Below are 20,437 nucleotides of genomic sequence, written 5' to 3'. Positions count from 1 at the left end.
TTACAACCCAGATAAACTAATCATCACAAATATTTAACTATAAATAATTCATGTAAATAAATGATCATTTATTTACATGAATTATTTTTATCAAAAATCTCCTGCTGCATAGAACAAGATCAACATTATTTAAGAAAGAGAGAGAGAGAGAGGGAGACAGACATAGACCGAGAGAGTACAGCAACAGGTATACTTTCTCTTCCTCCTTTCATTCTTATTATGCAAATTCTTACCTGTCACAAAAATAGACCAATCCAAGAAACAGGAAGCAGACAGGCTAAAATTCTCATTGGTGAACAAGAACTCACATTCTCCATTATAGTGCGAGCCAAAGTCATAGCTAAACAGTGACAAGGACACCTTACAAGTCTGCACTGTGCAGTGGACATTATTCAACATCTCTGGTGAGCAATAACTTTCTGATTTCCTTCAAGACACTGGCGGATATGTGTATGGAATTCTGTTGCATTCCATTTCATTGTCTAAAATAATTTCAGACATCTCAGGGCTTAGGAGAGGATTTCTATGCTACAGTTTTATTTTCTGAACCCCTTTCAGTTTGTGTGTGTGTGTGTGTGTGTGTGTGTACAAGTGTTTGTGTGTGGGTGGGTGAGTGTGTGGGTGAATGGGTGTCTGTCTCATAGCTTTCCCTGTTTTGAAACACTGTCACTGAGTGTGGCTTTCCTATGAGATATAAAAAAGAAGAAAAGAAAAGAAAAGAAAAGAAAAGAAAAGAAAAGAAAAGAAAAGAAAAGAAAAGAAAAGAAAAGAAAAGAAAAGAAAAGAAAAGAAAAGAAAAGAAAAGAAAAGAAAAGAAAAGAAAAGAAAAGAAAGTACTCATAAATTAGTTACAGTACATTACTATTTTTAAGAGTTATTCTTTATTGCTGTGTTCACAACAGGACAAGACAATATTCCGCACCTATTATTATTAAATAATGTTACAGCACTAGTTTTTGCTCTGAATCTGATCCTTATTTCTCCTTCCAAACAAGTTGTCTGTGTGATGTGAAACTTAGCAGAAATGTAGAATGCTGCTCATGCAATCACAATGTTTCAGTGGCATCGAGCCCTCCAGCTGGGATCTGCTACTCATTTAGTATTATTATACATTTTAAACATTAGCTAGCAACGTGATGTGGAAAAGTTCACATGAACTCAAAATAAAATAAGATCCTGCTTTGGGATAGTGCTTTTCAGATGTTAAACAGTGTATTCAAGTGGATTTTTAAAGATTTGGAAGAGTAATTAATTCTTAGTAACATAACAAATGATTAAAAATAAGCATAACAGTATCAGTGAAACTCGCAGTGAGTTGACAAAGCAGTTTACACACTCACAACTAATCTTGGCTTTAAAAAAAACGTTTAATTTTTCCTGATTAAAACTTATTTTCTCCATTAACCATACCATTGCTAAAAAGAAATGTCTCCAGAATGTTGAACGCAGGCAGTGCTAGTCAAAGTAGAAATAGTAAGTACACTACAAATAAAAGACAAGTTGAAAATGATCTATGACTGTTTGTTATTATAAGGTTACAATAAACCAAATATAAGATTATTAGACCTAATTCTAGGCATTTTTAACTATTTCTAAGTTTTAACTATTTAAAACTATTTAACTAAGTTTTCTTGTTTTATTGGCAGATTTTTAAGCTAGTTTTAAGTATTATTATTTTTAGAAAGAAGCAAAATTATCTGCTAAAAGAATAAGCAAAAAAAATGTATATAAATATATTTAATATATAATATAAAGCTAAAAAAAAATAGTAAATATGTCTAGAACGTGGCTGAACGTGGCATTTGGTTTACAGAAATCCTATAATAAGAAATGACAGATTGACATTTGACAGCGTGTACGGTATTTTCACTTGCTGAGATGTTATATTTTGCTGTTTATTTAGTAATGTAAGAGTAATTTAGAAGATTTAGCGACTTTCATTTCATGCTGTCGCTCAGATGACCAGTCATTACCAGAACACATGGAATAGCAGAGATGTATTGTAATGACTAAGAAACAAACGTTTCTTATTTGAAACAAATTATTAAAGCAAAATAAGTTTTGGACTATGCCGAGTGTTGGCATGATGGACTATGTCAGGCTTAAATTAGTGCAATAGAAAGTTATTGAAAGAAGATAATAATAATAAGAAAGTGCAAAAATGTTATCCTAGATATTGTCTGAAGACACTATCTCCTTGTACGTGGAAGAGATGGATCAATGTAAACTGAAAAGATTGTGCCTTATGAGTATGGTTATGTAATAATGTATAATTCACCAAAGAAATTTCTGATATATTTTGATAGAATATGCAAATTCCATTGGATTCCATTGGAGCCCTAGATTATAGAGCCTTATTATTCCACCCCTAAAAATAAGACACTGTTTGACAGAGAGACTGGCAGCTAGAAGTATATATGTTCACTGCCAGAGCTATGACTAAGGCATTGATTGTACTGTTAACTGAAGAAGAACAGGTGAACTTTTATTTATGCAAAGCAGACAGTGTCATTCCTGTGCAAATGCAGTTTTGTTTGTGTGGTTAAGCAAAGGCATGAAACACACCCACACACCTGATAATATGATTTCGGGATACAGGTTACAGGTAATTTTATCTCTAAACAGCTATAGCTGCTAGGAAATGAATTTGATCAGTATTTTAACCATATAGCTGTTTGACTGTGCATGATATATGTTCTCTCGTCTCAACCTCTTTCTTTATTTTGCATGCCTGTAGTTCTGGACCATGGTCCTTCATAGTGGCTACAGTATGAGCATCCCTGCTAGTGTGAATGTTGAGAGCCAGCTGCCCACCTCCTGGAGCCCCCACTACAACAGCCCAGATGGTACTGTCCACATTCATTACATTAAACCTCCCTCATGCTCATTGCAGCATACCTTCACATACAGATTCAATAATCAGCAATGCAAGTGAAGCTTTTCTATAAGTCTGGAATGATAAAGTGAAATCATTCTCTCTTTCTTTCTATGCCAAGACATGTACGGTTATTATTTTTATTATTATTATTATTATTATTATTATTATAAGATTATATCACACTTAAGAAAATGTAGATCTCAGAAAATTCACACACAACTGACCCGAAATCATTAAAAACCTCAAATGTGATAATTCAACAGTGCAGACTTTGCTGTGTATATGAAATAACTGAATCATTTCTGAATTCTGAATAGTATTACTCAATGTAAATAAGAATGAAAAGATATTAAATGAAATGAAATTACATTTTTATGGCCTTAGTAACATGTGATTACTAAAATGTACAAGCTACAATCATACAAATCAGTATGCTTTTTCTAAACCTGCATAATGACCCCATCAAACCTCAACTTTGTTACCTTTTGTCTTTAAGTGTCCATGGTGTCGTCGGGTTATTCTAGTCGTCTGTGGTCCCAGGACCTCCACCCACAGTATTGGTCCAAATATCAGGTGTGGGAGTGGCTTCAGCAGACCCTGGATGTGCACCAGATTGATGCCATGTCCATCCCATTCAGTAACTTTGACCTAGATGGAAGGCAGCTGTGTAACATGAGCTATCAGGACTTCACTCATTTGGCTGGATCTGTCGGTCCGGTCCTCTATCAGAGCCTGACTGATCTCAAGTGGAGCAGTAAGTTTTAGCTCGGGCACCATTTTGCTCATCCGAAACAAGTTTCGAGGCTTACTTTATATTTAAACATAAAATAAACAGAGTAATGCCAGTTGGCATCATGCAAATGAACAAATAATGACTAGTTCATTCTGGCTTCCATAGCTTTATGGTATCAGGAAATGTGAGTGTCTTAAACAGAAGCACTACTTCAATTTAAAAGTGCATCCATTACAAATATTTGTTTAGTTTAGGCAAGCATGTGGAAGGTACCTAAATGTTTTGTTAAAAAACTTCTTCCATGTGAAATGTGTTTGAGCTATTTGTAATGCATCCGATGTGTAACCAGAACATGACCACATAACTGCTTTTACAATACCATGGTGTTGTAGAACATAGTATTGCCACCTCGCAGCCTCAGGATCCTCCAGTTGATCCTGAGCTCAGGTTACTCACATATTCTCTCGGTGTTTGCTTTGGGCTCTCTTGTGTCTTCCAACATCCAAACATGTCTTTAAACTTCCTGGAGGTGTGAATGAGTATGTAAATGTGGGGCTAACCCTAAGACGAATGATTGATGGAATGAATAAATGAATGAATGCTTCTATTTCTTTCAAAGTGTGGACTTTAGTTATCTTTCTTTTTTGTTTCATTCGAAGTTCAGTTGAAGTGTGAGAACAAGAAAAACATGTTGTACTGGTTTGAATTAGGGAAATAAACCAAATCAGCACCTGTTAAAATATACAGCCTTCAGTGTGCTGTACACTAACTGCTTCATACTGTATTTAGAGGAACAGAAAGAAAAAAAAAATGTATTTCATTTTATGTCATTTGTAATGTCTTCTCTACAGCTCAGTACGGCCCGTCAGTGGATATGTTTTCACCAGGGGATATTAAAACAGAATTAGACGGTAAGTAAGTTTTGACCAAATCATTAAACCCTTCACTTTTTTTAAACTGTTTTAATTATTTATTATGAGGACTGTAAAAACCAGCATGTGTGTCTAACAGATCTTCCATGTTCGATGTTACCTTACAAAGAGGACCCCAGCTTCTACGTCACCTCAGGTAGAGCAGCTCTTTCAGTTTGCTTGTACATGTCATCAGGATATTCAAAACATCATGCACTAATCAACTGCACTGTCGTCCTTTAACAGAGCATTTTGACAATAAAACCCCATTTCAGCCAGCAACAGTGATGACTTTACCAGCTCCCTGTAGTCCAGGTATGAAGCATAACTCTGCCCAAACCAATCAAAACCCACCTACATAATGATAGTAATGGTGAATGTGAGCTAATCATGTACTACACGAGAGATGTTCTTACCACCATGTGGGTAAGTGACAGCAACATTAGCTCTTTTTCCTATTACACCCAGGGTCGTTATTTAATGCAGTGTTAATGAAAGAGGAAGGATGAGCAGTGCTGACACTAGCCCATATTATGTTCATTTATAAACCAATTCCCTGCCTAGGGCCATTAAATTTAACCTTTGAAGTATGGAGTGCCGTTCAATTATAGGCCATGTCAAAACCCCTTTAAGTCATTTAGTTATACTTAAGGATTTTCCTTGTGCTACATTTTTTCCCTATTAACCTACCTTGTGCACTTGATTCTACAAGTCAACTGGACATGTAACACTTTACATTAAGGTTCCCTGTACTGTCATTATTTAACACACTAGTTAACTTGAACACACCATGTACATCAGCCGTAATGCTGCATTAGAAATTATAGCAAAATATGTCTATTAATAGGCATTTAACCCTAACCGACACATGTCTTAACCAATGTTCAGAGCCAACACCTTTATTAATTAACATGTTTGTGGTTGTTAACTGACAAATTTAAAAAAAATGAAGCTGAAGCAGATTCTAATATTTACACATGGGGAGTCCAGTAAGTTGTAGAAAGTGATGTGATTTTTCTTTTAGTCAAGGCAGACATATTTAAACAAATGTCTTTTAATACATGTGTTAACTATTGGTACGGTACTAACATTTTTTCATAGGGATTTTCTTTTTTTTTTCTGAAGGGGTGGTGGTGGGGGGTTATAAATAAAAAGAAGCATTCTAATGAAATAAAAAGCTGTACGTTTACTCTTACTCATTTCAGTCCCTCTGGGATTTCATGATTTTGAGATCACAGAAATGAACACAAAATCAAGCAAACTCTGTGATGTTCAGAGGAGCTTACAACTGTTAAAAATGACCAGAGATTTCTGTGGATTTGCTCTAAGACAGGTCATGTATTCAGCCAAAAGCCCTCTTTGATTCACATGCTTCAAACATGAGTACGGCTATCAAAAAAAGGGATTACATTTGTGTCTCTACTGCTTATAGTTTAACAGAAGGATTCTATGTTTGCAATTTCACCAATTCAAGTAATAGTAATCGTAGAAGCATTGTCATTTGGCTGATCCTATACAATTTAGACAGGATGCAACAAAGTAATTTGGGAATCAATAGTAATAACCTTCTGATCCGCAGCCTAAGGCTATAATTACTAACCTGAGCATGAATATTGTAAAAGTGCAAAAGGGGAAGTGGTAGCTCAGTGGTTAAGACCTTGGACTACTAATTGGAAGGTTGTGAGTTTTAATTAAAATATTAGAAGAAAACACACAAAAAAGACCACGATATGAAACAATTCATGTCGTTTACCGCTCATTTTATTCATTTATTTATTTTCATTTTGTAACCATTGCCTGTTTTTGACTGCACAGACCCTAAAAGACCCCACAGCCGCTCACACCAAGTGAAAAAACACAGTGAGTAACTTCTAACCTCTTTTACACTTCTTTCCTGCACCCAACGTCCCACATTTTATATCTAAACACTCAGAGCAATGTTTTTGCGCACTAGCTCTATAGATCTTTGCCCTATAGATGTTCCCCTCAGCACACCTGTGTTTTGGCTTGTTTAGACCCACGTGGGACCCATCTGTGGGAGTTCATACGGGATATTTTGCTGAATCCAGAAAGGAACCCAGGCCTGATTAAATGGGAGAACAGATCAGAGGGTGTATTTCGCTTCTTGAAGTCTGAGGCTGTAGCACAGCTATGGGGCAAGAAGAAGAACAACAGCAGCATGACCTATGAGAAGCTCAGTCGAGCGATGAGGTAATGGATATCTTATTATTTACATAAACATCCATCTATCCCACATTAACAAAACTGTTAACCAGAATTTTTTATACTGGTTTGCTTCTTGCTGTTTCTTAATGAAGGTATTACTACAAACGAGAGATTCTAGAGCGTGTGGATGGACGCAGGCTGGTCTACAAGTTTGGAAGGAATGCACGTGGATGGAGAGACACAGAGAAATGAAGGAGTTGGCTACATGTTTATTTTCCTCTTTTCCTTTCAATAGGAAATGTGAAGTCTCTAATTTATAATCTTAAGACTTTTACATTATGTTGTTTTACTATAAGAAGGAGTGTGATGTCTTTTTTTTATGTTGCTTTTATTTATACCTGTTTTTTGCTTTTGTTTTGTTGCACCGATTTGTGAGCCAATAGTGCTTAGCTGAACACTACTTTTTTTTATAAATCCTTTTTTTTATATATATTTATGAACTCTAATACTCAGATACTTTTCTATCACTGCCTGTCAGAGCACATGCAGTGCATTTCAGTGGAAAATCCAGGGTACATTCAACCTTCTGTTAGGTTGCGCAATGATCTTAGTCTTGGAGACACTTTTCTACCACACACTTATTCATGGAGGTGTATAATAATACACCCACGCTAATAATTCCACATAACCTGAAAATCTACAGTGTTTGAGAAGTTGATGAAACACAATGCTACGTTTGTCATCTGTTTTCCAACTGTTTGTGACCAGTTTCAATGTTGATCTAACTACAGCGACTAAGTCTCACTGACTAAAATTAAAGCTTCGATCTTATACTGCCTTTCTCTATAGCACTTATTATTGGTCAGAATTTTTTTTTTTAATTGTGAACCACAAAGGCTGGAAAGTTTACTGTATGGTCAATACAGTGTTTTAACGGTCTTTGAGGAGCAAACAATGTATATGTACAGTACATATGTAATCTGTATGCTTCAATTAAAAAAAAAAAAAGTCTTATTGTTAAACTCGCTTATTTGTCATATTTTTTATACTTCACCTGGAATACAAAAGAGAAGCACAACTAACCTTATTGCTAAATAACTGGCAGCTAGATATCAAAGCAAATCCATCAGCACTGACTTGCCACTAAAACTTTATCAGGCCAATCACAGACTAATCTCTCAGAAAACCAAATGCCAGGGTGTTAACTGTTCTGTGATGTGTGCCATGGCCAGCACGTCTGCACCTCCAGGCGATAGGCAGCTGCTGGCCCTCAGATCCTCTCTGAGATTAGCCTCTCATCACTTTATGTCCCCGTCTCTCTGTTCATGTCTAATACTCCACAGGCAAATCCAGCATGTGTATTTTTTTTTTCCCAGCCTCTAGACTATTACCACTTTATCACCATTCCATAACAGTCATAATGACATACTGGAATTTATTTAACCATCACTAAAGCCCGTAAAATTTGCCCAAGAATAGCACTGCTGCTCTCTATACAAAGAGAAATCTAGTGAAAATGTCACATACATTTATGTTACAATAATGCAAACATAAAATAATGCTAGAATTTTTTGGTCTATTTTTTCTACATTATAAAACGTAAGGTTAGTTTATGATTTATTACATAATAACATCATAATAATAAACATTACGCCTATGCTAACTATATTTCCGCTTGTTTAAATGTGTTTATGGTGTGGAGTCAAGCAGAACAGAAAGACAAAAGAAATTGAAAGTAAAATGTTAAGACATATGACACTACAACATTGTAACACTGTGTAAACTGTGACAATATTACACACAGGGAATAAGGTTACCTATTATGGGCTGTAAAAATAAAAATCATTACCATACTATAGTATAACAGAACTATAATGAAGCAAAAAGTATACTTGGTGCTTGTTGCTGTAATATTTATTATATATATATCCATACATATAATTTCCTTCAATGCACTGTTGTATAATTATTCATTATATGATACAATATACTGAATATTATGCTAAGGGGGCATTTTTCTGGGATGGTTTCAGTCTGACTGTTCACTTTTGTTCAATAATGAAACAACAATTTCTTTCCTTATGTGATTGCTCTCTTCCCGGAAGATACTTTTTACATCCAAATGAGGCATACTGAATGTTTTGATGTATATGAAAATTGTGTAAATCACATGCTATGGTCGTCTAAACCACCCAGATATCAACCCAGTTAAACTTGTGTGTGGGGGCAACATGTTAGACATTCCTCTCCATCATTACCCCATCACCAAAACACTGAGGGAATATCTTTCAGTTGAATGGCATTTATCACTCTTGATAAAGTGCCAAGGCACACTAAAGCTGATTTATTGTTTTGTGGTGGTAAGGCATTTTCTGTTACTGGCCTCTTTGTTAGGAACGCTAGTATACCTCATTCATGCAATTATCCGGTCATGGCACAATGCATAAAATCATCACATACAAAAGCTTCTAGCTTTTAGAAAATTGTGCAAAAAAAACATGTAGTGAGCAGCAGTTCTGCAGGCAGGAATGCCTTGAGAGGTCAGGGAAGAACGGTCAAACTGGTTCAAGCTGATAGAAAGGTCACAATGACCCAAATTCTAATGACCACTTATTTCTATTTTACTTTTAAATCCCATTTTGTGTCCTGTACTTATTACTCTTTTTCTATTCTATTTTTATTCTCTCTAAATTTTCACTGCATGTCGTACTGTGTATGATTGTGTATGTGTCTAAGAAAATTTGAATTAGAATTTGAATATGATATTTGAGCCTGTTCTTTACAACAGTCTTAAAATGTCCAAAATGCCAACCCCTGAGGCAGATGGGCTTCAAACAGCAAAAGACCACGCTGAGTTCAACTCCTGTTAGCCAAAAACAGTATCTAAGGCTACAGTGGGCACGGGTTCACCCAACCTGGACAAGATAAAAATATCACTTGGTCAAATATCACTTGATTTCTGCTGTGACATGCAGATGGTAGGGCCAAAATTTGGTATCAACAGCATGAATCCTTGGACTAAACCTTCTTGTGTGAACAGTCCAGCCTGGTGGAACTTCACAGCATAAATGTACATGTCATCATGGACAGGATTTCAAAGAAATTTTGGGGAGATCTATAAAGGACCAAGGCTGATCTGAGAGCAAATCATGGGGTGATAATATGGCGTTCTTCCTAGTAAGGTGATAAATGAGTGTTTATAGCTGCAATGAGATGATACAGGAAGAGGCCTTTATTACTTTATTATTACGATAATAAAGTAATAATTTTCATTTAATAAGAATATAATCTTATCTATAGATAGATAGATAGATAGATAGATAGATAGATAGATAGATAGATAGATAGATAGATAGATAGATAGATAGAAACAGTAAAGATTACTGTAGGTTTTATATGTTTAATATGTTGAACAGGTGTTATCAGACTATACACCATACTTGTTAATGCTTAATTCACCCAACGTTGTAATACAATAAAACTTTGTAGGGAGAGGTCTAACATTACCAGTTAGGCAAATAGTTAGGTACAACAGTGATACAACAGACTCTGACGTTTTCTTGTTTTTTTTTCACAGAAGCATCCATCTCATTTCCCTAACGCTCCACTGCAACAAGAACATGCAAAGGAGAGGCGTCAGGTCTGATAGCACTGCAAAGGTTATGCTCTGATGAGGCTGTGCAGCTCATAAGCAGAGATTTCTTAACACAATCATTCCTTTACCAGCTTAGTACTGGGAAGGGAAAATGTACAACTAATTCCTAATGGGAATGAGGGTGTAGTGGGCAAGATGTGTTCAGCAGATATGCATGTAACAAAACCGGTTGTAATTTAGCCTCACTCCCCCTCTTGAAAGAGAAACACAAAACTATTAAATAACCAGCCATTCCTGTTACATGCCAACACAGGTGGATCATCTGAGGTCTGGCATTTCCACCTCATGAAAGAATCTGCTTTGTTTACTTTTAGTTTGATCATGTGGAACCAACTGGTATATATATATTGGGAAAACTTATCTGAATGGTGGATTTTCAGTGATTCTCTAGTTGTATGCAGTAAACAGTAAAAAAAAAAAACCCTACATTTATCTGCCCAAATCATACAGAGTAATACAGCTCCCAGTCTTTCTTTTGCTGATGAGATTAAAAGAGACAGATGAATACATGCACACACACTCACACACATATATATACAGTATATATACTGTATATATATGTGTGTGAGTGTGTGTGCATGTATTCATACTGTATATATATGTGTGTGAGTGTGTGTGCATGTATTCATCTGTCTCTTTTAATACTCTGTATGATTTGATTATATACAGCCACACACACACACACACACAAGCACAAGCACAGAACATGTCATCTTAGCATGTCATCTCAACCGATGCCTCCCTTCGGAGATCTCAAAGGGTTTTTTGAATGTGGGGTTCAGTGATAAGAGCCTGTGATTCAGTATCTGCAGAAAGAACACAATGGCTCCTGTGAACTCCTCAGAGCTGCTAACAGCAATGCCATCTGCACTGTTGTCTTTCCCCTTATCTGTCATCACTTCCCTGTTCTTGCCACAGCATTTGATTGCCTACACTCATAAAAGATCGTGTTGCAAGAACTATAATGTGGCATATTCAAACTGAAGCACAATGTGGCCCAATTAAGCCTCAATTAAGTGTAACATTATATAATGCAAAGCACAGGCATGGCTGGAACCAGGATCAGCATGCATAATAATGTCCACGTTGCATAAACGTGACACACTCCATATTTAATTTCTTATTTCTGTTATGGTGTACACCCAGCATTTCATAAACTGATCTCCAGACTCCACACTCTAGACTGTTTCATTTTTGGAGTTAAATATTTTGATTAACAATTCGATTCTCTCTCTCTTCTCTTCTTCTCTCTTTCTCTTATATTTATTTATTTGTGTGTGTGTGTGTGTGTGTGTGTGTGTTTGTGTTTGCTTGTCACAGGTGGAGTTAATGGGGAGCCTGGTTCCCCAGCAGCAATGGCAATAAGTTTCTAGGTTGCTCAAATAAATTTTCTGTGAAAAGTCTGTGCTAACTGTTACCATGTTTATAAAATAAAAAAGATGGTTAGTTTTGCTAAATTTGGCATCTGTATCTAATGCCTACCTATATCAAACTTGATCCTCAAGTTTGATATAGGCATGTACCTAGGGATGGTAGCTCAGGAAAGAGCTCTTTCATGAGCTACTAGAGGATGGTAGAGGATGCTAGCTCATGAAAGAGCTCAATAGCAATGCATTGTTCAATTCTAGTCTAATCTACTGGAATCGTCAGAGTCTTTATTGTTCATTTTGGTCTTAACCTGCTAGCTAGCTATAGTGCACTTTGGATATTATTTCGTATAATCTGCTGTGATGTAAAACATTTTTTCTGTCTTTTAAGTATTAACATATATTTCCCCACTTATTAACTACATAGAAAGAATAGAAGTATATAACATACTGCTAGTATATAACATATAACTGTTGTATGGTTTAATGACACTTTATATTGCCACTTTAGATTCTCTTCTGTTCTATGATATACACTACAGTCACTGGAGAGTAAAAAACTACAAAGTCTATGGGGAAGTCAATGAGGTATGCAAAAGTATCTTCCTGAGCTCAAAGAAACATTCATCACTGTTGAATGAGAAACATTACATGATCAAGCTGTTGCTGTTTTCATATTCAGTATTAATTTGATCAGTGGAGAAACTGAACACAGGCATTGTGGGCCATGAAGACAGGTTTAGGCTCTTAGGCTCAGTAGGCTCTTCTGGCAAGTAAAATAGAAAAAAATCATCAGTCGATTTCCTTCCCTTAGAAGGAAACAAACAAACAAAATAAGAGAATACACAACAGCACTGTCGTGTAGCCATTATTAACAAATTCTTTATTAACTTACTGTAAGCTGTAATTATTTACTACTTGTGATCTTATTGTCTAACATATTGTCCAATCTGTCTGTAATTTCGAAAGACATATAAGGAACTTGGTGCTGCTTTAAAATTCCCTCCATGTGTCTTACACATTCATCAAATTTGTTATTTCCTGTTAGGCACACATACCTCTGTGTGGGGTTTCCCCAGGTGGGCTAACTCCCTATGCAAATATCTTCAAACTCACTTATTTCCTGGAGCATACAGAAAAGGTTGCTCAATAAACTGCATATTTCAAATGACGATTCAGGTTTACATATGCACATATGCAGGTATTTGCATCTGAGTTAGTGCTTCTGAGATAATTAAAACATTCAGGTATTAACTGCATAATGGCAGTGGATTTATATACAGCAGTGTCTCAGCAATTCCTCATTTACACAACACATTTCTTTCAGTTCATCTAGCTGTTGATATGCGCTGAAGGTGGTATGCTTGCAGTAGATCAGGTTTATTACGCTCTAATTACAAAAAAATATACCGAGAATGTGATTTTTTTTTATGCTGTCATTTTTCTTCATCATGCATGATCCTGTTGCCTGTTATCTCGGACGTACCGACATGCTGAAACTATTATAGTCAACACGGAAGGCACTTAATAATCAAGCTTTAAGACGAAGAAAAAATAAAGGAAGAGAAGATCTCATGAGTCTGTCAGTATATTCTATGGAATTAATTCTAATCAAAAGTTTCCTTTTCTATGATTTTGTGTGTTTTATAGTGATACTCCCATGAATAACAGTGTGTTATTGTTAGCAATTAAGGGCCTTGCTCAGGGGCCCAGCAGTGGCAGCTTGGTGGACCTGAGATTCAAAGTAGTCCAGCACCTTATTCACTAAGCTACCACATCCCCTTTGAATGTTCTTCACAATTAAAGTAGATTCGTGACTGCAAAAAGTTTTCAAGGCCCAGCTTTTTACATAAACATTACACCTTCATTGTTAGAATACCTATTATTAAGACTCTATGACACTAACATTGTTGAAATGTTGAAGGAAATTGTTTGATACAGCTACATCCATCAGTGTTTATCAGCTACCTGCATCAGATGTAAAAACAACTGATGCTTGTATAAAAAACCTGAAAATAGACCAGACAACACCTAGTTGAAATCACTTATCACCTTACGCTCTGCTTCACATTCCCTTCTCACGTGACTTTAATCGACCATCTCTCAGTGCACAAGGGAAAAAAACATCTATCGAATATTCACTGGCACTGAGGAAGTGAAATGCACTTAAAATGTCTGTGTGATAAACTTTCACTGGCGTAAAGTACAGTCATTCGAAGCGCACCAAACTTTTAAGTAGAATTATTTTAATCAAACAAATACTTTGATTTAGTGGGGGTTTTGGAACTAACTTCTCACTCTCTCCAACAGGGTTGATTGTATTTTTACACCCTGGCCAATTTGCTTTAGCATGAGGATGTGTTGTGGTTGGAGACAAAAATCTAAACGCAGGGAGATACAGGAAATGTGCTTTAGAACAGGGTCGAAACACTCATATCCCTGTTACTAGGAATCAACCTAGGAGGCTTTCAATGAAAAACAAACTTTTGAGTGTTCCTCCATTCCTCCCTTCACCATGCTAATGCTACCACACTAGATAGCGCAGTTCATTAGAGCTACACTAGATGGCCTTGTTGAAATTTTCAACTCGCAGGGTCGCCAAGGACACTAAAGAAGGATATTTCTATAGATCTGCGTACGTCAGGGAGAAAATACAAGCAAAATGAATATATTTTGTTATATATAACCTCACTTATGTTTACACTGAGTGTAGGTCGGTCTTATTAAAAAAGCTATTATCATTGGTTTTAGGTTTTTTGAACAGGCTTGTTTTGGGCAGGCTTGCGGACGCAAACATGGCGGCCTCCTTACGGCTAGGACATCGAGCTGTTTTAACTGGTTTGAGGTTTATTCCGTTTCAAAAATGTTCTCACATAAATCAGAGTTCGTCCAGGCAACTGTTTCAGTCTGCGTATTTATTAGGTAAGCTTGTTTCTCCTATTTTGAACTTTTCGCCATTTTCTTAGTCTCCTGTAATTTAATGCTAAGTGTGTCTGCTAGCTAGCTAGCAGGCTTGTTACCTGTAAATATAGTTGGCTAATAAGTCATGCAGATCTGCAGTGTTATTTTTGAGGGGGGGGTTTCTGGAAGATTTTCGATTGTGTGTGTGTGTGTGTGTGTGTGTGTGTGTGTGTTGGTGCCAAGGACAGACGGTTGGAGAGCAATATTTGTAATAATAGCTGTGCACACACCCATTTTAATCACTAAAGGTCTGTAAGTTAGCGAGTTGCTTTAATGGTATTCGTGCAGTTGTCAAATCCTGTCAGTCAGGTTAGTTATCAGAAAACTGATCCATTTAATCTGATCCAGTAGTGCAGTATTTCATGTTTTCTGTACTTGAACACCTATTTCAGCTAAAGCATTAGTGTTAAGAGCTTCATGATCTGAGGCCTGGCTGATAGAAGGCAGGACTGTGTCTGTGTGATGTTTTAGACTGAATTTGATCCACAACTCCTGATGCTGGTGAAAATGTTTGTAGATTAGTGGTAGGTAAAGAGATAATATGTTAAATCTAACCAAGATGCAGCAGGTCCTGGAAGTTGTGAGGTAGAGCCTTAATGGGTCAGATTTGTTTGTCCAGCACATCCCACAGATGATCAATTAGATCATGTCCCTCAGACCAATCCTGAACGATTTATGCAGTGTGGCAGGTTGCATGATCCTGTTGAAACAGAGAAATTAGATAATACTGTTGCCATGAATTGGTGTACTTTAGGTAGGTGGGACATGTCACATGAATGCCAGGACCCAGTTTCACAGAAGAGCATTGCCCAGATCACACTGCCTCCACCGGCTTGCCTTCTTCTCATCCTGGTTCCATATCATGAACACGTCCAGATCAGGCTTTCATCTTCCACTGCTTGATAAACCAGTTCTGATGCTCATGTGCTTATTTTATGGGTGCTGTCAGAAGTGGTCAGGGGTTTGCATGGGTACACTGACCAGTCTGCACATATGCATAGACACATACACAGCAAGCTGCAATGCACTGTTTTTTTTTCCCCCACCTTTCTTTACTTAACTTTTTAATTTTAGCAATTTGTGCCTCAGTACCTCTTCTGTGGGATTGGACCAGACAGGTAGCCTTCACGCCCTACATGCATAAGTGAGTCTTAGGTGTCCATGACCTTGTCACCAGTTCACCTGTTGTCCTTCCTTGCTTACTAATCACTGCATATCAGGAAGACTCCACAAGATTTGCTGTTTTGGAGATGCTCTGACCCAGTTGTCTAGCCATCGCAATTTGACCTTGTCATAGTCGCTCAGATCCCTATGCTTGGCCATTTTTCCTGCTTTCAACACGTCAACTTTGAGAACTGCTGTCTAACGTGTCCCAGCCTTTGACAGGTGTCACTGTAACAAGATAATCAACGTTATAAACTTCTCCTGTCTATGGTTTTAATGTTATGGCTGTCCTCATCTGAGCATTTTTGCCTGTGTGTCTTCCTACACATTATATTCCCCTTTTTCAGCCATTCCTTTGAGGTTGAGGAAGTATAGTTGGAGTTTTTTTCTTTTTGAAGAAGGTCGATTTAGTTCAAGTTTAAAGTTATGTGACAACCTCTGCACTTTTGTAAGAAGGTGTTTTCAGACTTGGGGAATTTCAAAGCCAGCATGTCTTTCAACACCATCAGAGCTGCAGTATTATTGTTTTCAAAGGTACCTCAATCCTTCAGCTATAAGTCTATAATAATAAACCTGTGACTGTTTTCAAAGCTGCGGCTTAAGTTTGTGTAGATATTGGTGTGTCAGATCTGAAACACTGCTGAACGATTTTATACACAGTTTACATTCAAGGAACATCCATCTTCAGTGGCATAATATTCAGAAAATAAATATATTTGCAAAATCAGTCCAGAGTGACACTGATCTGCCTTTTAATTATTAGAAAAGTCTTACAGGCCAAATTATTAAAATGCTAAAATTATTAAATAGTAAAACATTAAACTTTATAGTCTTCAGTTATTCATCTTGATGTATATGACTTGGTAACTTGGTTTCCAGTTATTCTGTATCTAAAGAGACAGTAATAAGAGAAGGCTTGTAGTTATAGTAGGAAGGAATGTACATCTGGACTTTATGGGGTGTATCAATTCAGCAAAAGGTCACATGCAAATGATCACTATCACAAATCACAGAACATCGTATTATATGGGACTGCTGAGTGATTTACGGATGTTCTGTTAAAACATGTCTGTTCTTTTGTTTGGGTGAAAGTTTACAGATGTCTCTGCTTGACCTGCTGACTTCAGATTATTTGAATGGAATTTAAGTAGCAGAAAAACCAGCACTGGATGTAAGAAAATACAGTTAGTGTATTCCATTTCCTCAAAAAACTGAGCTCTCACCAAACCAAACTGTCTGCCTTACACCCAGAGTTCTTGAGAGATGAAAAGATCTCTTTCTATATGTAATCTCTCTCTCTCTCTCTTGCTCTCTGTTTCTCTCACTCTGGCGCTCTCTCTCTCTCTCCCCCTTTCTCTCCCCCTCTCTCTGGGTGTGTGCGAGATGCCACATCCAAGTTAAGCAGACTGCAGTCATGTTTTCATTTGCTTTGTTTAGTCTGTTCTAAAGCACTAAACTAGTCAACTAGCTCAGCGGTCATTATCCACCACTTTTCATGTAGAAACCCAATCAAGCCTGGTCAGCACATTCAACAACTTCTTTCCTGCTGGACTACTTTCTGATATTTCCACCCCTGTAATTTCTATATACTATCCTATCATCTCAGGGAGAGTTTTTCCTTGCCACCATCACCTCAGGCTTGCTCATTAGGGATAAAATAGTTACTTAACTTTAAACTTTATATATTTTTGTTTCTTCTCTGTTTCTGTACTTCTGTAAAGCTACTTCGAGACAATGTCCATTGTTAAAAGCGTTACACAAATAAATTGAATTGAAAATTCAAAGATTCTGTCTTTTAAAGAGAGTCTGGCCTTATTAATAATCCTATGTTTATATCAGACAGTAAGTAGATCATATATAACAAACCATACATCTTCAAATCTTGCTTGTGTTCTAGGCTAGTTTTATGATATTGTGATATTTTTTCTCCAAACTGAGAGACCAGAAAATATTTTGTTCAGGTGGCTTTACTGACATAATTCACCTCATCACTTAGATTCGAAATGGAACATTTCAGTTCATAAGTTGTTTAAAAACTGAAATAGCATTGGTGTGGCCTCATCAAAAACTTCAGTAATAGCCACTGGGTGTGTGTCCAGCAAGAGCACACTGTGTGTGGCCCTAATCGGGGATGTGGTAGATTAGTGGTTAAGGTGTTGGCTACTGACCAGAAGGTTGTGAGTTTAAATGCCAGATCCACTAAGCTGTTACTGCTGGGCCCTTGAGTAAATGTAGTCAACTGAACACTTTTTTCAGATTTTTAGTTTAAAGAAAGTTTAAACAAACAGACTTTATTAGTTTTCCCACTAGAGGGCAGCAGTAGACTCATCTGCAGTGCTGGATCGACTGTTGACCATAAGCCTCCTCAAGGGTTGTGTTTTTATGGCTGCCTGGAAATTGCTCTCTTTCTCAGCACTATCATCACTGAGGTGCTTTTAAATGGATCACCTCTAATTACTATATATGTACTTTAATTTTTGGTTTCTCCAAGTCTCCATTTTCTTCTTTAGAAACTAATCAGACTGGTTCATAGAGATTATAAGCCAGTCATCCTGGCATCTCTTGCTTGGTTAAGAAATGTGCAACTCAAGTTTCATCTCTTCACAATGAATCCATTTAACGAAGGGAAAGAAGAAGCGTGCATGTCTAGACAATAAGCAGTGTCAGACATATTGTTATGCTTGAGTCAGGTGTGTGTAGGTGTGTGAGTGTAGGGGTGTGAGTTAAGGAGAGTTTTTGACAGCACAGAGATGAGTATGAATCCTGCGGTTCTTGGGAGTTTAATGGGAATGAAACCCTTGACTACCAGTTACCACTTCCAATTTCTACAGTTTATTGTACACGAGTAGATCTAGTGTAGATCCACTGTTGCATCTGTTTTGAATTGGTTGGCATTGCTGTTCGATTTGTTTCACAGGAAAACAAAATGTGTTGCCATTACATCACTAAGGCAGCACTTCATAATATTCTGTGTGTGTGTGTGTATCCAGCACCTGGAATTAATTACACACAGATGTCCTCTGTGTGTCTCAAGCTCAACAGTGGTGTGTCTGCTCTTGCAGGGTTTGTTTTGAGATTTTACAGCAGCTTGGTGTCACTGCTGCTCAGGCTTTACCACCCACTCGTCCACACACACACTGTCTAAAGTGGTTTGCTGTCCTTGGTTTGTGTGTGTGTGCGCACATGCTATTTTTTCTCTGGCCTGCAGCGTGACAATGATGTGCTCTGATTCCCTCGGTGTGTGTGTGTGTGTGTGTGTTGTAGTTGCTGTACATTTCACAGCCTGTAGTTACTGGTCTGTTCCTTCATGCTGTTATAGTGATATTTATAAACCTCACCCAGCAGAAACCAAGATAATCGTACAGATAATGTTGCACATGTTGCTGATTTTCCCTAGAATACCTAACTTTTCCCCCCAGCTAAATTAAAATTTTAAGTTAAATACAATGTATGCTTATGGTGCATTTCTGTGTATGTCCTGCAGGGGTCGCCCCTCTCAAAGTGCAGATGCCAGCCCTCTCACCCACCATGGAACAGGGCAACATTGTGAAATGGCTGAAGAAGGAAGGTGAGCAGGATTCAGCTTGTGTATATATATGTATATATGATATATATGATATTTAAAAAAAAAAAAAAAAACCCAACCCATCAGCTTCATGGTGTTCTCACTCATGACTGTCGTTTACTCAGAGAGACTTTAGCTTGTGGTCAGTTATCGAGTTAAACGCTGTAGCACATGACTCTTAAAGCCGGTCTTTACAGTAGGGTTTTTCAAATCTTTTCCACAATATACTTCTGAGATATTGTGCATGTCTTTATTTTTTAATATCTCTATTTTAATGAAAGAAAAATATATTTTATTACAAATTGACTGAAAGCGGCTGACGTTATGTTTGCTTACTCTTTAAAATTATTTTTTTATTACAGATTTGTATTTTTTTCTTCTATATATTTTCCTTTTTTCCGATTAACTAAACATATCCATTTGTTTTACTACAAAATGTGTATTTTTATATACATTAAATAAAGTACCATTTAACTTAAATTTAAATAAATATATAAATGCAACACTTTTTGGTTATTTTGCTGTAAATTCTCCATGTTTTGGATTTTAGCTGATTTCAACTAGAATCTCACCTAACACATTTAGACCAGGCATAAATATTGTGTTGGTCCACCCTTTTTCTGCCAAAACAGCCCTGGACCATCATGCATTGTGTATTACACCTTTCTATCAGAACCAGTATTCATCAATTTGAGCAGCAGTAGCTCGTCTGTTGGATCGGATCACACGGGCCAGCCTTCGTTCCCCATGTGCATCAATGAGCCTTGGCCACCCCTGACCCTGTCACCGGTTCACCACTGTCCCTTTCTTGGACCACTTTTGATAGATACTGACCACTGCAGACTGGGAACACCCCACAAGAGCTGCAGTTTTGGAGACGCTCTGATCCAGTCGTCTAGCCATCACAATTTGCCCCTCGTCAAATTCGCTCAAATCCTTACTCTTGCCCATTTTTCCTGCTTCTAACACATCAACTCTGAGGACAAAATGTTCACTTGCTGCCTAATATATCCCACCCACTAACCCACAGGTGCCAT

At 37.1% G+C, this 20,437-nt stretch overlaps 2 protein-coding genes across 3 annotated transcripts in view; both read left to right on the top strand.

The window, feature by feature from the left end:
• Positions 1–360: 360 nt before the first annotated feature.
• ehf (ets homologous factor) lies at positions 361–7,667 on the top strand. Its single transcript, XM_058407471.1, has 9 exons — positions 361–404; positions 2,738–2,846; positions 3,375–3,632; positions 4,463–4,522; positions 4,623–4,679; positions 4,769–4,837; positions 6,338–6,382; positions 6,538–6,733; positions 6,841–7,667. Exons 2-9 carry the CDS (start codon positions 2,747–2,749, stop codon positions 6,938–6,940), a joined length of 885 nt encoding a protein of 294 aa, XP_058263454.1. The 5' UTR covers positions 361–404; positions 2,738–2,746; the 3' UTR covers positions 6,941–7,667.
• A 6,606-nt stretch (positions 7,668–14,273) lies between these two features.
• The window catches only part of pdhx (pyruvate dehydrogenase complex component X), a 38,320-nt gene continuing 32,156 nt past the window's right edge, over positions 14,274–20,437 (top strand). Inside the window, exons 1-3 of one of the 2 annotated variants that reach the window (XM_058408481.1) lie at positions 14,274–14,345; positions 14,462–14,632; positions 19,320–19,403. In XM_058408481.1, the coding sequence (XP_058264464.1) occupies positions 14,506–14,632; positions 19,320–19,403 (211 nt within the window). In that variant the 5' untranslated portion in view covers positions 14,274–14,345; positions 14,462–14,505. Of the gene's footprint in view, positions 14,633–19,319; positions 19,404–20,437 lie in introns of both variants that reach the window. The other variant, XM_058408482.1, reaches the window with a different exon arrangement.

The sequence above is a fragment of the Hemibagrus wyckioides genome, linkage group LG14 (genome assembly GCF_019097595.1).
Source record: "Hemibagrus wyckioides isolate EC202008001 linkage group LG14, SWU_Hwy_1.0, whole genome shotgun sequence".
Classification (NCBI taxonomy): Eukaryota; Metazoa; Chordata; class Actinopteri; order Siluriformes; family Bagridae; genus Hemibagrus; species Hemibagrus wyckioides.
Note: the sequence above shows the minus strand (reverse complement) of the source record. Positions and strands in the feature narration are given on the sequence as shown.

Bases quoted from the DNA above. Each gene is read 5' to 3' on its own strand.
- ehf (XM_058407471.1), top strand. From the start codon at position 2,747: ATGGTCCTTCATAGTGGCTACAGTATGAGCATCCCTGCTAGTGTGAAT. The intron at 6,383-6,537 runs GTGAGTAACTTC...TGGCTTGTTTAG, and splicing joins ACACCAAGTGAAAAAACACA to ACCCACGTGGGACCCATCTG. The intron at 6,734-6,840 runs GTAATGGATATC...TTCTTAATGAAG, and splicing joins AAGCTCAGTCGAGCGATGAG to GTATTACTACAAACGAGAGA.